Genomic DNA, 23109 nt, shown 5'->3' with positions numbered 1-23109 from the left:
TCACAGCTACAGTCCAACAATACAAGTCAAGGTAAACACGCATCACTAATTATAGTGACCCGCTCTGTGATCACCTACTAATCAGAAGCTTAAGAATGCAATTAACAATAATAATACTTATCAGAGTAATCACGGAAAAATAAACCAAAATACTGAACTGACAGAATACAATATGTAAATAATTCTCAAAACATAAATAATACAATCCAATCACAAATAAATACCAACTGACAACCAGATCTGCAACTTCCTTGATCACCAACTATTCCCAAGTCTCAAGGTGAATTACATGCAACTGTCCCGTTGAATGAGATGTCCAAGAAACACATAAACACGGATGAGCATGAATTTAAGTGGACAGGTTACAAAGACTCTAAGTCAAGAAAATCTTTGTTCAAACATACTTAAGGTATGTACCGCTCTGTGCCGTCGCACCAAAAGGTGGCTCACACACAGAGACGGAGGCAGGGGGGGGGGGGGGGGACAGTGGGGGCAGCCTCTCCCCTTCAATTTTTAAGGTGAACAGGCCGTAGGGGGTAGAGGGAGTAGGTGGTGCATGGTGGGGTGGGGATTATTCTATGCTATACTTGAAGTACTTCTCCCCCCATGATGTGGTCAAATATCAACCATTGGATCATCAAGACATATGTCAATTTCCATAAAAATATATGGGTCCCACGTGATCTAATGATATTGAAATAGGGGGAGAAACACTCCAGGTGTAGCATAGACTAACCCGTGGGGTGGGGTGGAGGTGGGAATTTCCCAAATTTTTTAATTAATTTTTCCTTTACAATTAAAATATATTTCTTAAATAAAGATTTAAAAATTGAAAGAAATAAAAATAAAAATTATACATTGAAGTTTTTATTTTTCATCTAAGTTATTTATTTTTTGTTTGACGATTTTTATTGTGTTGAAGTAATATTTTGTTCTATAATTATCTTTTTCTTAAAATATACGTGCTTGTTCATCTTGCTCATGTTTCGAAAAAACGGTCACGAAACGGGAAAAACAGCTGCCGAGACAAAGTTTCGGGTGAAAATGGTTGATTAATATAACGTTGTTTTTATTTAAAATATCGGCGATTTCGCGGACGTCGCGGATCGAAACGGCGATTTCACTGCCGTCGCAGAAAGTTTTAGGTAATTTTTTCAATTAAAATTTTAGCAAATTATATAATTATTTCTATTTTTATTATAAAAATATCTCGCGACAATAACTGCTACCGTTCCCTGAAATTCCAATGAAATTGGAACGGCAGCTTCCGCGACATTCTTCGTGACCATAACTGCGAACCATGATCTCGCCCCCCCTATTTGATTTTTCTGGCTCCGTCCCTGCTCACACACCCAAGGTGGATATTAATGACCTAATTACGAGTACACGTGTCCAACCATCTACTAACACTTAGGATAAACACCCTAACACAGGATATCTCAAGGATAAAAACTCAATATGATGATGCATAACGCATAATATTGTGATCGTCCGAAGTGGATCACTGCCATCCGACTAATATTGAAGGCTCGTGCAGTATTGAAGTCATTTACTGCATCTAAACATCAATACCACTTCCGCAATAATTCATTAAGCTAATCATCTAGCAGCTAACGGTATCAAGTAGTTATACCTGATAGAATTTCATTGTATCAATTATTTAGTCTGCCACTGGTCTCGATAGCCATAATTGACCACTATCAATCAGAATCATTTATTGGACATACTATTCCCAAAACCCCTAGAGTCAAATTCTCTAGATAGTTGTAATTCTCAGAGCACATAATCAAATTACTCTATTACTGAAAACTAAATCCTTCTACCCGAAAAAATACAACTAATTGCAAAAAATGACAAATACTCTACCAATTCACTCGCACTGTGACAACATCGTTGTTTATAATTACCCAATTTTCCCGAAACCTTCCAATTTCCACCCTAGAAACACAATTACCAATTGGCTAAACTATAGTATCCCGATTCTGAAAATTAGTGATTAACTAAATAAGAATGATTTAAATGGATAAAAAATGATTAAGGAATCATCATTTGATTATAAGGAGTTGAAATTTTGATTCAGAATGTTCAAAAATGGCCCAAAGGGTTCCAAGTCATCGGGTGGATCGGATGATCCAGACCCAAGTTCGGATGGTTCGAACTTTAGTAGTTCGGAAGGATAGGGTGAGATCAAACGATCTGATTCCAAGATTGGAGCATTCGAACTCTGACAGCTATGTTTTCCAGTTGGGGTCAACAGAAGTTGACACACGGTGAAGTTCTGACCGTTTGAAGGCCCGATCAGACAATCCGATGACTCGGAGGGACAAATAGTGAGGATTTTTACACCTGGTGTTGCGTGTGTAAGATAGAACGATTTGAACCCTTGATCGGAGCATCCGATTAGAGCAATCAGGAACGTGGACACACATGCAGAATCAGAGCATCCGATCACTATGTCGGAGCGTGCAATCTCCGCCTATAAATAGGACCTCTGAGAAATAGATTTTCACAAAACTTTGATAGATCCTATCTCGATTCCTTGGTGTTTTTAGGGGTTTCCAGCCTTCTTAGGTGTAGCCCGGGTATTGGCGAGGCATCCTCGGAGATGTAGCAGAGTTTTGCCCAAGTTCTGGGGCTATCAATATCAGCGAACAGACGACGGACACATGTATAGCTTGAGATCCATATTAGAATTAGGGAGTATCTAGTATCTTAGTTAAGACTTTTAGAGCATTATTAGTGATGCATTGTGATCTTGACTTGTAGTGATCCACTCAAGATGCTTGGACATCTAGGAAAATTATTGAGGTACGAAGCAATGTTCGAGATACTCTGACTGAGTATGCATGTTTGATAAATGCATTTTATACACTTAATTTGAATATGATTTGATATGGCTTTTGTGACGTATCGAGTGTATTTTATGCGTAGTTTGTTTTTGTTCTTGTGAGATGCAATGATTGAAATCTAATTAACAAGAAGAAGCAAAATAAGGAATTACAGAGCTGCAAGTTTACAAAATTACTGGAGCTTCAAAAAATATCAAATCCAATCTCCACCGTTCAAATTTAAGTATAGAATGTTTTAAAGGTGATATCCAAATTTTAGCTCAATCCAACGGCTAGAACTCAAGATATGATTTTTTCAAGAATTCTACGAATTGGAAAAAAAGATTAGCGCCATAGCTCCATATTTTCAGTGCTCCAGCGCTTGTTTTCAAGCGCTCCAGCGCCCGTAAATGCAGTTTCTAGCGCCCCAGTGCTACATTAATAACGCTCCAGCGCTACGCTGTATCAAAATTATGGAAACTTTTTAGTCGAATTTTTAAGGAGATTTTTTGGCTTTTTTGGAGAGGACACGAGGGTTTTAGACATTTTTTTCTGAAGAGAAGGACGACTTTTTAAATTTTTTGGAGTGCACAAGACCTCAAGAACTCGGTACGAAGATGGAAGATGGCGGAATCCGACGATGGAGAAGCTTATTCTAACTTTGTTCTAGTTTCCCTTTGAACTCTATTTTTATAAGTTGATGGAATGTTTGAAAAACATGTTTTATTTGATCTTCAAGTTTATTATGAACTAATTTCTTAGTCTAGAGGTAGACGGATCTTCACTGAAAATCATGATTTGGATATTTTGATTTATATATTTGAATTCTTCGCATAGTTCATTTGTGTATTCTTGATTTTAATGCTTTCAATTTATTGGTCATAGATTGAATGATATTTTATTTGGAATTTATCACTCGAGAGAGGGGATTTTGAATACGATATAGAAAAATACATTTTTAGTATTTATATTGTTCGAGAAGCATATAAGTCCATAGAAGTCGTTAGAAGAATCACTTTGTCATTTACCAAATTTAATAGTTGAACTTAGATAAATATATTGATTTTACTATTAAATACGAATTTCTTCTTAACACTTGAGAGAGGGAGTAGAAAATAATAGGGATTCTTGATTAATGAACTAGAAGAATTTGTAATTAAGAAATAATTAGAAATGAATTGTGGTGGATAGTCAAGTGAAGTTGAACCTCTAGAATTCTTCTATTGAATTTTCATCTTAAAAATTCGTCGTTATTTAATTTTAATTATTGCATATTTTAGTTTTATTAAATTCAAATCCTTATCTATAGCTCTACATAGGATCAAGATTTGATTCGTAACAAATATTTAATATAATATCATTTTATTCAATCTCTGTGGGATCGAATTGGACTCATTTTCTATATTAAAACTTGACATTGTACGCTTGCGAGTGAAAAATACGAAACAAGTTTTTGGCATCGTTGTCGGCGAATGAATTTTATTTGATTTATATTAAATTGCGCTAATTAGTATTAATTTTGATTTAGTGCATTTACTTTATTTGATTGGTTCTAATTTAAAATTTTTCTCTTTTGTTTATGCAGTTTATGTAAAAAAGCCAAAGTTACGACTTACTGATCTTTGATCTGGAAATTGAAAAAACTGCGAAAGCCTTGACAAAACCTAGAAGAGAAGAGTTGAAACTAATGGCTAAAGAAAGAGAAAGAGGTGAAAATACTGGTCCGGTGCCAATCAGAGATCATTTTAAACCGGTGATCAACGATCAGTATTCTAGAATTGCTCGGTAGAATATCACGACGGATAATTTTGAGATGAAGCCAGCTTTGATTAACATGGTGCAGCAGAATCAGTTTAGGGGTGCAGCTACTGAAGATCCTAATTTGCATCTGCGCACTTTTTTGGATATCACTGACACTATAAAAATTCATGGTGTTACTGAGGACACCATCAGACTACGACTATTCTCATTTTCTCTTAGGGACAATGCTCGTAGTTGGTTACAGTCACTACCTCTTGAAAGTATTACTACGTGGGTTGGGATGACTTCTAAATTTTTGTCCAAGTATTTTCCGCCTGCCAAGTCTGCCTAACTAAAAATTGAGATCACTACATTCAGACAGCAAGATTTTGAGAAGCTTTATGAATCTTGGGAGCACTACAAAGAATTATTGCAAAAGTTCCCAAACCATAATTTTGTAGATTGGGAGCAGATTGAATTATTTTACAATGGTTTGAATGGGCCAACTCGGATTTATGTGGATGCTGCTGCTGGAGTATCAATATTTTCTAAATTTACTGTGGATGCTTATGAGATGCTTGAGCAGATGACTATTAATAGCTACTAGTGGCCGAGTGAGAGATCTATGATAAAAAAAAAAAAAAAAAAACCTGCTGGAATTCATGAATTTGATGCGTTCACGGCCTTGACTGCTCAAATGGCTGCTATTTCTACACAGATGGCTGCGATGAGCAAGGGAAATCAATTTTCAACTGAGTCGGCATCGTTGGCTACTGCATTTAATTCTACTGGTGGATTTGAATGTATGGAGCAAGCTCAATACGTGAAGAACCGCAATAATGAGAATTTTTCATATGCAAATTATAATAATGTGTTGAATCCTCCACCGGAGTTCAATAATCAAATGGGTGAGGGTAAACCATCTTTGGAGGATTTGGTTGGTAATTTTATATCTAAGTCAACAAAAAAAATTGAGAGAACTGAGAATAGGCTCGATAATATGGAGACATACTTGAGCAATGTGGGTGCTTCTATGAAAATCTTGAAATACAAATTGGTCAACTTGCGAATGCCTTGACGAATCAGCAGAGAGGAGCCTTTTCTAGCAACACTGAGGTGAATCCAATAAAGCAATGCAAAGCCATCACTTTGAGAAGTGGGAAAGAAGTTGGGGTCGATGACCCTAAGGTAGTGGATGATGAAGATCGAGTTGAAGAGATTGAAGTTGAATTATAGAAATCTACGAGTAAAACTTCCAGCAAGCCTGCGGTTGTGTCTAAGAAAATGTATGTGCCAAAATCTGTTCTGCCATACCCACAGCGGTTCAAAAAAAAAAGCGTTGGTTAAGCAATTTTCTAAGTTTCTTGATAAATTCAAGAAAATTCATATAAATATTCCATTCGCTGATGCTTTAAAGAAAATGCCACACTATGCAAAATTCATGAAGGATGTGATGTCAAGGAATAGAAAGCTCAAAGAATTTGAGACGGTGAAGTTAACTGAAGAGTGCAGCGCTATCTTGCAAAAGAAATTACCACAAAAATTGAAGGATCCAGGGAGTTTCATTATTCCTTTTTAAAAAGGGTTGACCCCGAAGGGGACCCCATTCCACATGAGTCAGAGGCTCATTGGCTCATGCGGAGGGTAAATCGAGGGATGTGCACGAGCGGCAGGGACCTGAAGGAGGGAGAACATGGCCCAATCCCTAGAGCATACCCCCCCCCCCCCCACAATATTTCAGCAAGTATTAATTTAATGTCTATGTTTATTTTCAAGGCCTTGGAGCTTGGCGAAGTGAAGCCGACCATGATCACATTGTAGTTGGCTGACCGTTATCTGACTTATCGTCGCGGTATTGTGGAGAATGTATTGGGAAAATTAGATCAAATCATTTTCCTGCTGATTTTGTAGTGCTTGACATGGGAGAATATCAAGATGTCCCTCTAATTTTGGGGAGACCATTTTTGGAAACTGGAAGAGCTTTAATTGATGAGCAGGGGGTGAATTAACTCTACGAGTTTGTGGTGAAGCGGTCACTTTTAATATTTATAAGACCTTGAAGTACCAAGATGAGGTACATACTTGTAATCGCGTTGATTTATTTGATTCTTCTATGAATAATTTTGGTATAGCAATAGAGTTGAAGAGCGGTCGAGATCCGAAGGTGGCGAAAAAGGTGAAAAAAGAAAGCCAAGTCCAAGATTATTTTTGAGTATGTTTGGAGGGCGAAAGAGAGGAACAAGACCTCCAATAAAGTGGCAGTGATGGGCTAAAATCAGCATACAGTCAGGCTGACGACTTTAAACCAAGCGCTTTTTGGGAGGCAACTCAAGTTTTATTTTATTTTTGTTTTGTTTTAGTACTTTAAAGTTATTAATATTTTTTTTTATTTAATTTTTTTGGGAGCATGTCTTGTTCGCGTGCTAACATTGATTTTCTACTGTAGGCCCTAGAATTTTTTAGAAATATCGACTACCAACGCACATGCACCCGAAATGATGATGGGCTATGACTACTGACGGTCATGCCACAGGTATGTGTATTCCTCCGTTCTTGTTATTGAATTATTGTACATTGAGGACAATGCACATATTTAAGTTTGGGGGGTGTGTGAAATATAAATTTTTTTATGAGTTAGTTTGAGTTAAATGCATGATGTTGTATTTGTATTGGCTTATGATGAAAATAATTTTTTTGTGCTAAAAGGTCATTGTTATCAATATTTAATCTTGAGTTTTCAAATTTTTTCACTATATCCTTGACTGTCGATATTTCTGATAAGTAGAAAAAATTATGTGGATTTTGTAAGAAGATTAGATTATTTGATTCTTAACTTTGGTGATGCACACTAGAGACCGAGGTAAATTTTTACAAACAGGAAAATGATTTAGGCAATTTTGTTGTTGAGCCTTGTAAGCTTTTTATTTGTTAGTCTTTCATTTGTAGCCTGGCGATGAAAAAGAAAAGGCCAAAACCAAATGAAAAGCGAAAAAGCAAAACAAAGAAAGGAAAAAAAATGGAGAAACTAAGGTGAGAGGGACATTGAAAAAAAATGGATTGAAATTCGAGACAAAAGAAAATGCAAAGAAAAATATGTAGAATGTATGGAGTAGAATGAGTCAGATAAATATCTGACAGTGCCTGAAAATGATAAACCTAGCCTACTCAATACCACAGAAATTAAAAATATCCACTTTCTAGCCTATTCACTACTACATAAATTGAAAATGTCCAATTCCCTTTACCTAAATCCTAATGTGTTTACCTTGAATATATATTGGAAACTTGTTCTCCTATTGAATTTGATTGAGCCTAAAATAACTATCTGAGAAAGTCCTTTTGATCTTTGTGAGTAAGGGTTGAACTTGGTGGAGAGCGTGTTGAAGCTAGAGAGCAGGATTAATGACTTTGTAAGGCTTACTGGTTACATGATTTGATCAAAAGTTAGGTGGGTAGATGAGATTGGCTACTCACACACACACGAGAACTCTTGAGAAAATTAGCCGACATGTGGATTGAATTGTGGAATTTGACATGGCTTTTGTGACGTATTGAGTAGATTTTATGCGTAGTTTGTTTTTGTTTTTGTGAGATGCAAGGATTCAAAGCTAAATAACAAGAAGAAGCGAAATAAATAATTACAGAGCTGCAAGTTTACAAAATTACTGGAGCTGCTAGAGACATCCAAATCCGATCTCCACCGTTCAAATTGAATTTTAGGATGTTTTTAAGCTGCTGTCCAAATTTCAGCTCAAGACAGCTAGAACTCAAGATATGATTTTTTCAAGAATGCTGCACGTTGGACAAAAAAGACTAGCACCCAAGCTCCATCTTTTCAGTGCTCGAGCACCTGTTTTCAAGAGCTCCAGCACACGTAAATGCAATTTCTAGCGCCCAGCGCTACATTATCAGCGCTCCAACGCTGCGCTGCATCAAAATTATGGAAACTTTTTAGTTGGATTTTTAAGGAGATTTCTTGACTTTTTTGGAGAGGACACGAGGTTTTTAGACATTTTTTCTGAAGAGAAGGACGGCTGTTGACAGTTTCGGAGTGCACAAGAGCTCAAGAACTCGGTACGAAGACGGAAGACGGCAGCATCCGGCGACAGAGAAGCCTATTCTAACTTTGTTCTAGTTTCTCTTTGAACTCTATTTTTATAATTTGATGGAGTGTTTGAAAAACATGTTTTATTTGATCTTCAAGTTTATTATGAACTAATTTTTTAGTCTAGAGGTAGACGGATTTTGACTGGAAACCATGATTTGGATATTTTGATTTATATACTTCAATTTTTCGCGCAGTACATTTGTGTTTTCCTGATTTTAACGCTTTCAATTTAATGGACATAGATTGAATGATATTTTATTTGGAATCTATCACTCGAGAGAGAGGATTTTGAATATGACATAGGAAAATACATCTTTGGTGTTTATATTGTTCGAGGGCATATAACTCCATAGAAGTCGTTAGAAGAATCACTGTGTCATTTACCGGATTTAATAGTTGAACTTAAATAGAGATATTGAGTTTACTATTAAATACGAATTTCTGCTTAACACTTGAGAGAGGGAGTAGAAAATAATAGGGATTCTTGATTAATGAACTAGAAAAAAATTTAATTAAGAAATCATTAGAAATAAATTGTGATGAATAATCAAGTGAAGTTAAACCTCTAGAATTCTTCTTCTATTGAATTTTCATCTAGCGAATTCGTTCTTATTTAATTTTAATTATTGCATATTTTAGTTGTATTAAATTCAAACCCTTATTCCTATCTCTACATAGGATTAATATTTGATTAGTTGCAAATATTTAATATCATATCATTTTATTCATTCTCTGTGGAATCGACTTGGACTCATTTTCTATATTAAAACTTGACATCGTACGCTTGCGAGTGAAAAATACGCAATAATGTTCTATGTGTTGCATTATTTATATGGCATGATTATGTTTGCATATATCATGTCATGTTATTATGCTTCATGCATGTTCATCTTGAGAATGTATCCTTGAGATAGTCTGTATTAGTGTGCTCACGCTATCTTGTTAGTGGATGATTAGACACGTGGACTCGTGATCAGGTCACCTATATCCACTGTTGGATATGTGAGTGAGCTCCGATCCTGGTGCGACGGCGTAGAGTGCTACAAAACTATGGACCAAGTTTTATTGAGTAATATTCTTGACCTACATTCTTGGTATAGTGACTTGACCCGTATCACCTTCTAATCGCACTGCTAATCATGCAATTAAAATAAATAACCAAAATTATCAGCGGAATACTAAGATACAAACCAAGTCGGCAGAATACAATGACAACTAAAAATCCAAAAATAAAATACGAGTTATACAACCCAATCGAAAATAGTAACAATTCCCTACGACTAAGGGAACTCATGACAACTGCAGTACTGGCCTCATTCCTGCCTCGAACCTCCGTCATCGTCCAAACTGACATGCCCCATCAAATGGGGTGCTGAATACAACAGAAATCAATACAAGAAAAACGGCTAAAGACAACAATTTTTCCGCGTTGTTAATGTCCCCGAAAAAGCGTTGTCGTAGCCAAAAAGACCACGCTCAAAGACAACGCGGAAAAAGCGTTGTCATTTCTGAAAAAAACAACGCTTTTTAAGTGTTGTCTCTATTATAAAAAGCGTTGTCGTTTCTGGAAAAGACAACGCTTTTTAAGCGTCGTTGTATCTGGAAAAGACAACGCTTAAAAAAGCGTTGTCTTTGTTCAAATAAAAAAAAAATTTAATTCACAAATTTTCAATATTATAAATCACTCAAAATTCAAAAATTTGTAAAATAAAATTTAATATAGAGTATTCCAATATTATAAATCATTCAAATATAAAAATAATCAAATTCTAAATTAATGAACACTAGGAAAAAACTATGCATTAATCTCGAAAAACTTTGATTCCTTCCTTCAGCACATGTTAGCATCCCAAGCTTTCATAAAAGCCGCAACAATCTCTTTTCCTTTAATTTGTATCTCCATACTGTAAATTATTAAAAATAAAAACAAAAATAAAACAAATATGAATAGATTAAAATGAAAATTAAAAGCAAACACATATTTGGCAACAAAGAACATGAACTACGAATTACGAAATTCAAGCCACAAGTTGCTAAAAATGAATGGTTGAACAAATTATAGTGGTTGAACAAACTACATTCCTAGTTGCAACCCCCTTACTTTATGCATTAAATAACAATCAAATCAGAGGAAATACGAATTTATTTGATATACTAACAAAATAACAATGGCTGGGATGTATGCAGAACACCAAATAATACACCCTTGTTATTAAAAGTAATGAAAAGTGTTCCATACCCAAGCATGAAAATCACATGTAAACTAAATTTCCACATGCCATGTATTCAAAAATATTAATCGGAATATTAATCGGAAGAATTTTTTTTTTGCTATTTTCCTTTTATTCATCATAATTTTCTTGCATTTATACAGAAATTCTGACCAGATAATAGAAAGTTATCATATTGGCTTCCTTCACAGACCATATGTACAAGAATTTATCCAATGATCCACTGGCAAGATACTTGCCATTTGGACTAAATAATGCAACGAAATAAACAAGATCCCTGCAATATTCGGATTGGTGGACATTATAGTGAGTAGAACTAAACACTAGCTCTATTCAATGAAGTCAAGCTCTGTAATAAGTGTTTTATTTTTGGGTTTGTCATCAGGTTCAAAGTCTTATTTATCCCATCAAACTTAGTAAAAGAAAAGTCATGGTTCGAATGTGAGAGATGATAATGTTTGTCAAACCCTTTTCTTGTTTTATAGGATCATTACGCACGAGAAACAACGCACGAGAAACACTTTTATGGTTTTATGTAAAATTCAGACATAGTTCCATATGGTTCTGTAAAATTTATATATATAGGTGCCAAACCTGTGGCCATTTAAGCTGTGGAGAAGACGCCCAATGTCCACTTTCCAGAGCTTTATTGTTGAATCAAATTAAAGAAGGCACTGCAGATGCAAGGGAATATAAGGTAACAGTGTATGGGAAAAAATGTAATGTTATTTGTACAACGCATGAAGTTAACTAAAAAATGTACGAACTGGTCATAACTCATGATATTTTGCAGATTGATTAACATGGCATAAATAATATTTACATGTCCATTATGCCGATGTACGTAATACAGAACACAGAAAACGATGGATGAGCTTCAAGTCATACCTTGGCATGTTCTTTCAAATCAAGCAAGCAGGATTTCTGTTTGGCCTAATTACTCTATAAATGATTATGTGAAATTCTGATAAGGTAAATTAAGTTAAGAAAAACAATTAAATGACTGGAAATTTGGTTGGGACAATTAAACGACTTCAAGTCATACCTTGGCATGTTCTTTCATAATTTTTTTGTAGAATCGATAATGATGCAACAACCATTCCGCCATTTCACCTAAAAAAGAAAAAAAGAACAAAAACTTTACTACAATGTGTTTGACTTCAATTCAAAGATTGTACGCATAAAGCTCATTCTTCTTTATAATTACTGGTCCAGGCCACTTGCGTAATCACGATCTCCACTCTGAATATAAGATTTCTAACATCCCATAATTTATAATTAGTTTCAAATTTTGCATATAATTTCCAATTCAAATATGTATACAATATGAGAGGACACTTGAGCACATCTAAATGGAAAAAATAAATAAAAAAATTAACTTTTAAGTAACATTCATTTCCTAGAACGAAGCATCTTGATCATGTACTACTTTCGTTTCTTCTTTTTTATGTGAAATCCATTTACTAATTGTGGCCCAAGTCAAGAAGCCTTAGGTGTCTCAAACAGAGAAAAAAAAAATTTTAAGAAGACATATAAAATGTTCAAAGAAAAAACTTGAGGAAAAAAATCTTTAAGAAGAGAGAATAGAGAAGATCATGACATACAAAGATTAAGATTATTGGTTTGAAAGCTATTCTCATTTTAATGGTTCCTCGATTCGATTTCCCACCATGCATATGTATCGAATTCACTCAAAATAGCAAACTTCAAATTCTGATAGGTACTCCATGTTGCATGAAGTTGAATAATTTACAAAACACTTGAAAGCACCAACTTTCAAATTATTAATGAAACACCATCTCAAAAATTCCAAAAAGAAAAAATGTGATTCTGAAACACAAAAATGTGTTGATTTGGATCAGTGGGAAATATAACTCACTCCATGTGACTCGATCTTTAGTTTATTTAATCAAAAAAATCTGATGATAACAAGAAAAAAATGTAAAAACTGGATTTATCGTACTAACATTGAGCATACCTCATTTATCGGTGAAAAGTGTCCTTCCTGTTCATTTCCAGCAATATAGCTACAGAATAAAGAAATTAAGTTAGTAACTAAGTTGATGAAAATGCAGCATAGAACATAAAAAAGTGAGACCCTTATACGTACACTGTACCAGAACATTTTCCCTACCACGCCACATCCTTTTGTTTCTCATCTTTCATTTTGTCAATGACCCCACCTCCTAAACTAGCTATGGGCAACTCAGTCCTCCAACTATCTCTTTTAGAATTACCAGAACCTTGTAACATGCAAGGAATGACAATATCAGTTATAGGACACTACACCTGAAAATTTTTAACAGCCGTACTCATGTTCTTCGAAAAAAATTAAGCACTAATCTATAAAAAAAAATAATATGTCTACAATGAGAGCAAATTAAAATTCCAAAATACATAAATAAACAGCTCTGTGAATATGTATTTACTCTTCAAATAAAGGGGAAGCAGTCCTCAGAAATCCAATCCAACACATCTGATGCCCATAGCACAATACTGCAAAACACAACAGAGAACACAAGTATAACATGAAAACTTAAATTAACTGACACATGAAATCAAATATCAAGTACACAGCAATGCGGCGCAAGTATCCAATTACCCAGAGGCATTCTGGCAGCTACAGAAAAAACCATAATCAAGGTTTAGAAAGGTTCATTCTCCTAGGTAAAATTTGTTGCTACTAATATCAAAGGATAAAATTGTGATGAAAATGATTAGTTGAATTTTTTGTCTAAGTTTATGCAGAAGCTAACTTCTACGGACAATATATGCAACAAGGTCGAAACCGAATTCCAGATTTGTCAGCCGATAGTGTAAAAATCATATTTAATTCATTTCTCATTCAAAAATAGTTCTATAAATTGGAAATGAAATCTAACTCATTTTTCTACATTTCATATTCATAAAGATTTTCCAAATAAAATCATCTAATAAGCCTAAATCTATTTGCAAGAACACACCTGAAACTCGGACATTATGTTTTTCGCAGATTGGAGCGAGTTCAGTAGAAAATTCATATAAAATTCATTTTACATCCGAATGAGTTATAACTGGTGGAAAATAAAAAAAAACACAATTATCTACAAAGTTTTATGTGAATTTCAACCTCAAAATATGCACTGATCAATACCAGATTTCGAAATGACAGTAGGTAAAAATAATTATTCTTCATATAGTGCAGTTTCAGAAAAATGGGTATATCACTTTAAATTTTAATTCAAATGACCTGTTTCTAGTGCCAAATCAAAGACAACACATAGCACTACAAGTTTTCTACATAATGCAGATTCGGAATCTGTACTATTCAAGTTCATTATACTCAATTTCTAAGCTACATGAGCGTTAAAACTGCTGTCAAAGAATGAGAGCAAACAGATCAATTATTCAGCGTAAATATTTACAAATTATTCTCGAAACTGTTCAAAACGTGATATATATTCTAACCAAAATAGATCATTTATGTCATTAAAAGAACTGTTATTTTATGTTAATTGTGCAATGCTCAAGTTTAACTACTGTATGCAAATATACAAATTAAAAATGAAGTTGAAATATTATAAATTACCTGAGAATGAAGTTTCTGATTATGTGATTGAAGGAAATCATTCTCTTTCTTGAGAGCTACAAATTGTCTCTTGATAATTTTGTAATTTTTCTCCAATTTCTTATCGAGCTCCTGCTCTGAAACCAAATGGCAATCTGTCTGGGCTGAAGCCCGAGGGCTCGGGCCAGTTGCAGCTTCCTTTCGGGCTCCATCTTGTTCCCTTTCTCGAAGTTCTTCTCTAGAGACTTCACTTGCTCCATGTTCAGCCTCCACTTTCTCTCCCCCAGCTGCATTCCGTCATCCGATAACTCATCCTCTATCATGTTCATCTCATCACAATCGTCCATTCCAGTCGAAAACGACATCGATGATCTCTTCCCTAGCAGCGAAGCCCCCACACCTATTTCAAGAAAATGCTTCAGTAAATACTACAGCAGCACATATATAAAATTTTCAACCAAAAAAAAAAACAGTACCGTGAAATTTTTGGGGGCTACATGAAGGAAGAATCAATGGTACTGCAAGAGAAATGGAGGGATGATCATGTTCTCGATGAAGGGGGATTGCAGCATAAAATTGGAGTGGAAAAATGACATTTTCAGTACTTAAAATTGGAGTGCAAGTTTTGACCATTAAACTGTAATTTTTGTTAAATAACAAGTCATTACTCATAGTTCCAAAAATATGAAGAAATTCATGTTCATGACAGATTTTGATGTTTCCCATTTCCATTTCCAAAAAATTGAAGAAAAAAATCCGAATCTATACCACAAACAGATGATTATGTTTTGAGCGGTTAGAGAATGAAGAAGAAGCATATGCATTAAAATACAAGGAGGATTTCGAAAATAATTCGGCTGTGAAACTGAGACAGATGATACTCAAACCATTCCGAGTTTGGCATAGAAACACAAGCATGTAAAAACAACAGATGAATGAGAACCAGCAACTATAATCTCACCATCTCCATTGTATTGCATCTCATATTCCTTAGAAAATGTCAGATAAAGAGGATTCTTCAATGAATAAATAAATACAGGAAAATTTCAATCAAAGTAACATCTAATAAAAGAGCTCCGAACTAACAAATCTTGATCGACCTAAACACCTACCTTCTTGTAATAGACATCAATAGCTTTCCCTTCCCCAAATATTTTTATGCGACCAATTTCAAAATCGAGGCGTGTTATCTTAAGTATTAACAATCAACTAGCAGAAGAGATTAAGTAGGACCTTAATTACAAGCTAAAGACAGAATTACAGCAACTTCGCAGAATATGCAGAAAATGTGGCATGTGGAATATCTAATACAATCACCATTTGCTACATAGTATTTGATACATTGCACAGTAAGGCGAAAAGCTAGCAAACCTAGGCACCAGTCTCAGTAGAAGTTTGAACAACATGAAGGAGCTGATCAAAAGAAATGGAGCCCGTTGATTCAGCACCCACTTTGCGGAACGATTTTTGATTGGGAAGCTCTGATAGAACAGCCTTTGTGCAGAACACCCTTTGAGACCGTGAAAGATCTCTGATACTCACTGGAAGCATATCAGCAGATGCGAGGTGGGCTTCCCGACGGCCCGAGCGAGAACGTTGCGAGGTGGGTTGTCGGAGTCACTTCAAAAATCGTTAGAAGAATCGAGCAAAAATCGACATAGGATTTTGAATTGAGAGAGAGAAAAAGGAGAAAGGGATCGGATTTGGAGAAGTAATCGAGAGAAGGGGTCTGATTTGGGGAACTTGGGTTAAGGGAATATTATTTATTTTATGTTTTATTTTAAATAAAAATAATATTTACAACACTTTTTAAAAAGTGTTGTGATATATGGGAAAAAAATGTAATAGACAACACTTTTAAAAGCGTTGTCTTTGACCCTAAAAAAACGCTCTTGTGTTTGATGAATAAAAACTTTGTATTTGATGAATAAAAAACATATAACGACAACGCTTTTTACTAAAAGCGTTGTCTTTTAAAAAAAGACAACACTTTTCGTTAATAGCGTTGTCTTTTAAGTGTTGTGTTTGTGCATTTTTCTTGTAGTGAATATAGACATGAGCGAACTACGCTCGATAAAATAAGCACAGATATATAGACCTAAATGATGCATGCACATGACTGGATATCTAGTATATACATATCCTGCTCATTTTGGGGCGCCAATGAACATGCAGTACCATCTAGGAATCCGACCATGGGGTACATCCACACACTCGTCCATCTCACTGTAGCGCCAATCCCTGTCTTAGCGGTGTATCCCGACGAGTGGATAGAATCAAACAAGGTAGGGCTGAGCGACCCTAACACATGGGCTCATCTCAAAAGAGACACAAGTTCAACATGATATGCACGTGAAATATAAAATAAATCATGTAATATGTAACAGGAAAATTCAACATATAAGCATGTATATCTTCTGGCTATCTCAGTAAGTACTTACGTAGCTCACTAGTAAGCAGTCGTAGTAGTCCCACTATAGGTTCAAAGCCTACAAGTCCAGTAATTACTACATTACTATTACTGATCTAAAATTCTTAACTAAGCTAATAGATACTCCCTAGTTTTGTTAGAGAAATGAAATTATAAATGCGTCCATCGTCAGCCCGCTGCTGTAAAAGCCCTGAAACCTAGGCACAACTCCGCTACGACTTGTAGGACATTCCTCCAACTCCTGAACTCTGCCTAGGTGGATAGAAACACCTAAAACTACTAGAGAAGTGGAGAAGAGAAAGTTGGAATGATAAAGAAGTGAGGAGCTCTCGACCTCCTTAAATAGGCTGAGATTGGATGGTCCGATCCTTGTGATCAGATCGTCCAATCTCCCTCTTATCTCCACGTAGCACACATCTATGTCATCTGTCCCTGAGTGACTTCAAACGCTCCGATCCAGCACTTCGGATCGTCCAATCTTGCTTTGACGTCATCATGATGACCTTATCTTGGAAACTTGTCTCGCATGTCTTTGGATCGTTCGATCCCTTGATCGGATCGTCTGAACTTTCTACCCTTCCGAACCATTTTAGTGCCTCCGAAGTGTTGCTTGTTTGGAAGGTCCCAACTCTGGTCCGGATCATCCGAGCCCTACCAAGATTCAAAATTCTAGAATTTATTCTAATTCCAAATTATGTACCCAATTAGTCCAACTAATTTTCCTTAATCATAACCAGCCATTTAATCTCTCTAATTGGGATACGAGTTACTACCCTTGGTAACCTGTATATAGAGAACGATTGCATGTTTTGATACCATAAATATAGTGACACTATTCGGAGTACCTACTAATGAAAGACTTAATAAACCATGCAATAACAATCAGACTAATTGCAAAAGTAAACCAAAAAAACTGAACTGGAAAAATCCAAAACGATAATAAATCTCAATAATTAAATAGTACGTACAACCAATCCAATTATCTTAACACAAATAAAATACAACATAACATCATCCTTGCTGTCCTGCCTTGGTCACTGAATAATCCTAAGTCTCTGGTGAACCACCTGCAACTACCTCATCGAATGGTGTGTACAAGAAATATAGAAAAACATGACGTGAGCGAAATACGTTCAGAATGCAAACATGGGTAAACATACAAACATGATGCATGCATAATGAATGACTTGGTCACCGAATAATCCCAAGTCTCTTGTTGTATATGTATTTCTTTGTACTGATTGTCAAGAGCTTGTTAAAAATTGTGTCAAAACTCATAAAAATTTAATGAAATTAATGGCAGGGGGTCGTTTGGATACCACCAAATGCAACGGTTTTTTAAAAAAATGTTGCAATTTGTGAAGGTTTTTAAAAAACCATCGCATATGGTAGTGCGATATAAAAGCGTCGCAATGTGAGCCGATGTTTCTAAGAACGTCGCATTTTTATGTTATACTTGGATAACTTCTTCTCTCCCACTTCTCTCCTCTCTCTCATCCTCCCACTTCCTTCTTCACCTCCCACCGGTTCTGCCCCTTATTTCCTTCGTATCTCCAGCATTGTTGCTTGTTTTTCAACACTAAATATAGCTTTGGAAAGCTCACGAAAAAATTTATCTTTCGGTACGTATATTTCATATTTTTTTCCACGTGTTGTATATGAATGTTTCGTGTGTGTGCTTTTAGAGTGTGTATGTGTGTGTGTGTGTTTTTGTGTCAGTGTGTGCATGAGTGTGTGTATTATTTTGTGTGTGTACTGTGTGTGTATATCAATGTGTGTGTGTGTGTGTGTGTCAGTGTCTTCATGTGCATGTATTATTTTGGTGCATGTACTGTGTGTGCGTGAGTATGTGTGTGTGTGTGTGTATCAGTGTATGCGTATGTGTGTACTGTGTAACTCTGTGTACTGTGTATCTCTGTGTACCGTGTGTATCTGTGTGTGTACTGTGTGCATGTGTGTGTGTGTGTGTGTGTGCATGAGTGTATGTATTAGTGTCTGTTCTTGTGTATGTGCTTGTGCGTGTGTGTAATGTGTGCGTGAGTAGGGGTGGGTCGGTACGGTATACCATACCAAAAATCGGATACCGTATACCTTACCGAAAAAATCGATATGAAATTTTTCCATATCGATACCGTACCGTATACCGAATATACCGAATATTCGGTATATCAAACTTTCGGTATGGCGAAAATATATACCGTGTACCGATACCGAATTCAAAAAAAATTCGGTATACCGAAAAATTGTCGGTATACCGAAAAAATTCGGTATACCGAAAATTTTCATATATATATTTTTTTAAAAAAATTATTTTTTGGTATTTCGGTATACCGGTATACCGAAATTTTTTTTTACCATACCGATACGGATTTTTTCGGTAATTTCGGTAATTTTTTCGGTACGGTTTTTCGGTATTTCGGTATTTTTTTTCCCACCCCTATGCGTGAGCGTGTGTGAGTGTGTGTGTGTGTGTGTGTGTAAATGTGTGCGTGAGTGTGTGTGTGTGTGTGTGAATTTGACATGGTCTCCTTAAATATATGACATACTTGAATAATTAAAGTATTCGGCCATAACCCAACAATTTTCTCAACAACATCAAGTACATTAACGTGTGTCGGTCAAAACAATCGCAACATATACAAACTAAAAATATAAAGGAGCTGCAGGGCTCAATAAATAAATAATAAAGTTCTCAAAATATTCTAAATTGCTATTTGAGCGACCATTAGTCATACAATTTTTTAAAATTTGCAGTATATCTAGAATTAGCCCCATGAATTATAATTAGTTAAAGATTTGAAGTCATCGAACATGGAAAAACTCAAATTGTATTAAGTAATAAATCGAAAATTACTAAACTATATATATGAGTTTTAGAAATTTAGCAAGAAAACTTCTGGAATTCCAACTGTTGCCTCAAATCAATGCAGCTTTCGAACTTGCATCAAATATACAACAATTATCATATATTTGAATTGGCTCCATTAAAAAAATCATCCTCTTACATGCACAGACACACACAATCATTGGAAGAGTCAATAGAGTTGTTTATGAACGTTGAAATTAACAACTATATAATGCTCATCGGGTACTTCGAGTATAAAAGAGACAGAAAAGATGCGTACACAAGAAAATACCAACGCTTTCAAGCTCAAACATTCAAAGTATTTACTCGAAGAATACTCTTGCACACACTCATTGATATTCTATCCAATCTTCAAGATTACTGTTGTGCGTCATTACTTGTAATAATTTGTTTGAGTATTGTAAGCTTTTGAACGAAGTCGTTTCAAAAATACTTAAGAGTTGTGGGAATATTAAGAGTTTCAGTGGGTTGTAGATAAGTTCTACTGAGGTGGATTTGTACTGAAAGAGTGCACTAATCAAATCTTTTAGTGATATCTCCTACAAAGAGAAGAATGGGATACATAGAAGGTCTTTATCCTTCAAACTTCCACAAACATATCTGTGTCAATATCTTCACCACTTTTAAGCTTCAGTAGAGGTCTAATAGTATGTTTCACATTAATCCAGTAGACTGCTACCTCAACTTCTACAGACGAGATACGTACGCTTGGATTGCTGCTAACTACAACACCTCACATTAAAGAAAAATTAAGCAGGAGTGCTCAAAAATTTTGCTTTCAAATATAATCTTAGGTATATAAGTCAATTAAACTGTGTTACAAGAAAACTGTTCCAAAAATTATACGGTTGCTGTATCTGGAAAATTACATCCTAACCACTCAAGTTGAAAAAATACCAATCTTCCAGTATTAGCTCTGCCGGCACCCCTTTCTTGACTGTCTTAAAATAATTGGAGTGCATTAATTATCTGTCTTTCCTCTCGTCATATGTAATTATAATAATTATTACAAATACAAGCAAATTTTTCTATGGCCTCTAGAAGGGGTTAATTATAGAATGCCAAGTCATTGTTCTCTTTCTCTACACATAATTAAGCTAACTATGAATATATATATATATATATGAGTGCGTGATATCCATAAATCCCAATGATCATACCATAATTAATTTTCTTTCAAAAAAAATTACAAATTACACTACTTTTAAAAAGACTATCATGCATATTAAACAAAATCAGTCATCATACTTCAATAATTATTCAAAGTAATTAACATAAATATCGATCCCCCAAAGTAAAAGAACCCCACTCCAAATAATTTCCAAAAATAATGTTTATTACACCTAATTATCATATATCGACCATTATCTAATTAATTACAACAAAATAATATGAAAAATTGTCTCCGTGTATAAAAATTAGAAACTAAAAGAAATTACAAAATATCATAAAATAAATTACACTACCAAGACTCACGTAAGTTTGACCATATATAACGCTGATGTCTTAATGTAACAATAAAAATAAAAAAGGAGACAAAGGAGATAGTGCGTAACTTACATATACAAATGTTTGCTCATCTTACATATGGAAAATTAAATATATGTGCACAGATCCAAATGACTCCTTTGATTTGTAGGTTTTTCCTTGGTTATTGTTGCATGACATGAATTAACTCACTAAATATCTACAAACATTCTTTTTACTACTCGATTATATGGGCAGCTGAAGTATATATACGTACGTACGTTATCACAAGGAAAAAGATTGCCAAATAATATATACCGTCTATGTGATGCTTGGGAAATAAGAGGCCAAAGCCGCCCAAGACACGGCTCCTGCGGCAAACACACAACAAACGACCGCCAAACTCCGGCAGACAGAAGCAATGGACATGTTCTTGCTGCGCAAAGACATGGTCATGACAGCAGCTGTGAACCCTAAATTGAATGCCATGAGAAATCCATGAAATAACGTAGGATGATTCTTGAATATTATAACTGGGATTTGGTTGCCACTTATTTCCTCGTAGCGTACTGCTAAGAGTGCAAAGGCCACAAATATTCCCGACAAAAATATGATTTCTTCCGGTGGGATGACGCCGAATGGTTCTGCTTATTCACAAGGCTAACCGATGATCCCATTTGATCCTTTTCGAATTCATGAAATCCAGTCTCAATTAGTACAGATATATAATACGACATTTGTGTGAAACACATGATCTTTTAGTACTTATCATTCAACTTAGGAAATTTCCAGGTAGTTTCGTTATCCATAAATCTATCCCCACACATCGTATATATTATATCTAACTATATATGTGGCCATAATTTTATTAGGAAAAAACTGTATTTTCGGACTTATAATATATATATTATTGTGAAAAAGTAAAAATTTATGGTAAAAAGTAAATATTTCAAAATTTTAAAATATATCAAACTCTACACTTTATAATATTTTTCTCTCAACTCAATTGTATTTTTCATCACAAATGAAGACCTATTTATAGATCCACATTTGAGATTAATCCAAAAATAAATACATCATCATCTACATCATCACACACTAATTTTCCACATTTTACAACTCAATATTCAACATTCAACATTCAATAATCAATATTCAACATAATAATAATAATAATAATAATATATTTTTCAACACTCCCCCTTGTGATATGATGACTGTCTTCATTACGTGTTTTATACTGCCTCGTTAAAAACCTTACTAGGAAAAATCCAGTGGGATAAAAACCATAGTAAGGAAAAAAGAGTGCAGCCACGTAAACTCCCCCTCATGTTAACATGAGTGATTCTTCACATATTCCGTAGATTGCGCATCCCAATGTTGTATATATGCTTTCTGAATATCGTCGTGGGAAGTGATTTTGTGAAGAAATCTGATGAGTTCTCACTTGATTGAATGTAACAGATATCAATATCTTTATTCTTCTCAAGCTCTTGAGTGTAGGCAAAGAATTTTGGGGGGATATGTTTGGTTCTGTCACTTTTGATGTATCCTTCTTTTATTTGAGCAATACATGCAGCATTATCTTCATATAGTGTCACAGGCTTCTTGTCTACTGTCAATCCACACGATATTTGAATATGTTTGGTCATTGACTTTAACCATACACATTCACGACTTGCTTCATGTAATGCAATAATCTCAGCGTGATTTGATGAAGTTGTTACGAGTGTTTGTTTCTGTGAACGCCAAGAAATTGCGGTGCCTCCACGAGTAAATACATATCCGATTTGGGAGCGTGCCTTATGTGGATCAGATAAATATCCAGCATCGGCATAACCAATGATACTTTGATTGGTGTCTTTTGAGTACAAAAGTCTCAAATCTGTCG

General features: G+C 35.0%; 1 protein-coding gene and 1 pseudogene across 1 annotated transcript; one reads left to right on the top strand and one right to left on the bottom strand.

Annotated features, from left to right (window-relative positions):
• The first annotated feature begins 4662 nt into the window (after positions 1-4662).
• On the top strand, positions 4663-5175 carry LOC140873899 (uncharacterized). The gene is made up of 2 exons (XM_073277186.1): positions 4663-4859; positions 4947-5175. Exons 1-2 carry the CDS (start codon positions 4663-4665, stop codon positions 5173-5175), a joined length of 426 nt encoding a protein of 141 aa, XP_073133287.1.
• Positions 5176-11960: 6785 nt separating this feature from the next.
• LOC140876400 (homeobox-leucine zipper protein ATHB-13-like) lies at positions 11961-15050 on the bottom strand (annotated as a pseudogene).
• Between the last annotated feature and the right edge of the window lie 8059 nt (positions 15051-23109).

This window comes from Henckelia pumila, chromosome 1 (genome assembly GCF_033568475.1).
Source record: "Henckelia pumila isolate YLH828 chromosome 1, ASM3356847v2, whole genome shotgun sequence".
Lineage (NCBI taxonomy): Eukaryota > Viridiplantae > Streptophyta > Magnoliopsida > Lamiales > Gesneriaceae > Henckelia > Henckelia pumila.
The sequence above is the reverse complement of the archived record's forward strand: the minus strand, read 5'-3'. Positions and strand labels throughout refer to the sequence as shown.

Coding starts and splice junctions, on each gene's coding strand:
- LOC140873899 (XM_073277186.1), top strand. CDS start 4,663: ATGGTGCAGCAGAATCAGTTTAGGGGTGCAGCTACTGAAGATCCTAAT. Junction 4,860..4,946: donor CCTCTTGAAAGTATTACTAC/GTGGGTTGGGAT, acceptor CACTACATTCAG/ACAGCAAGATTTTGAGAAGC.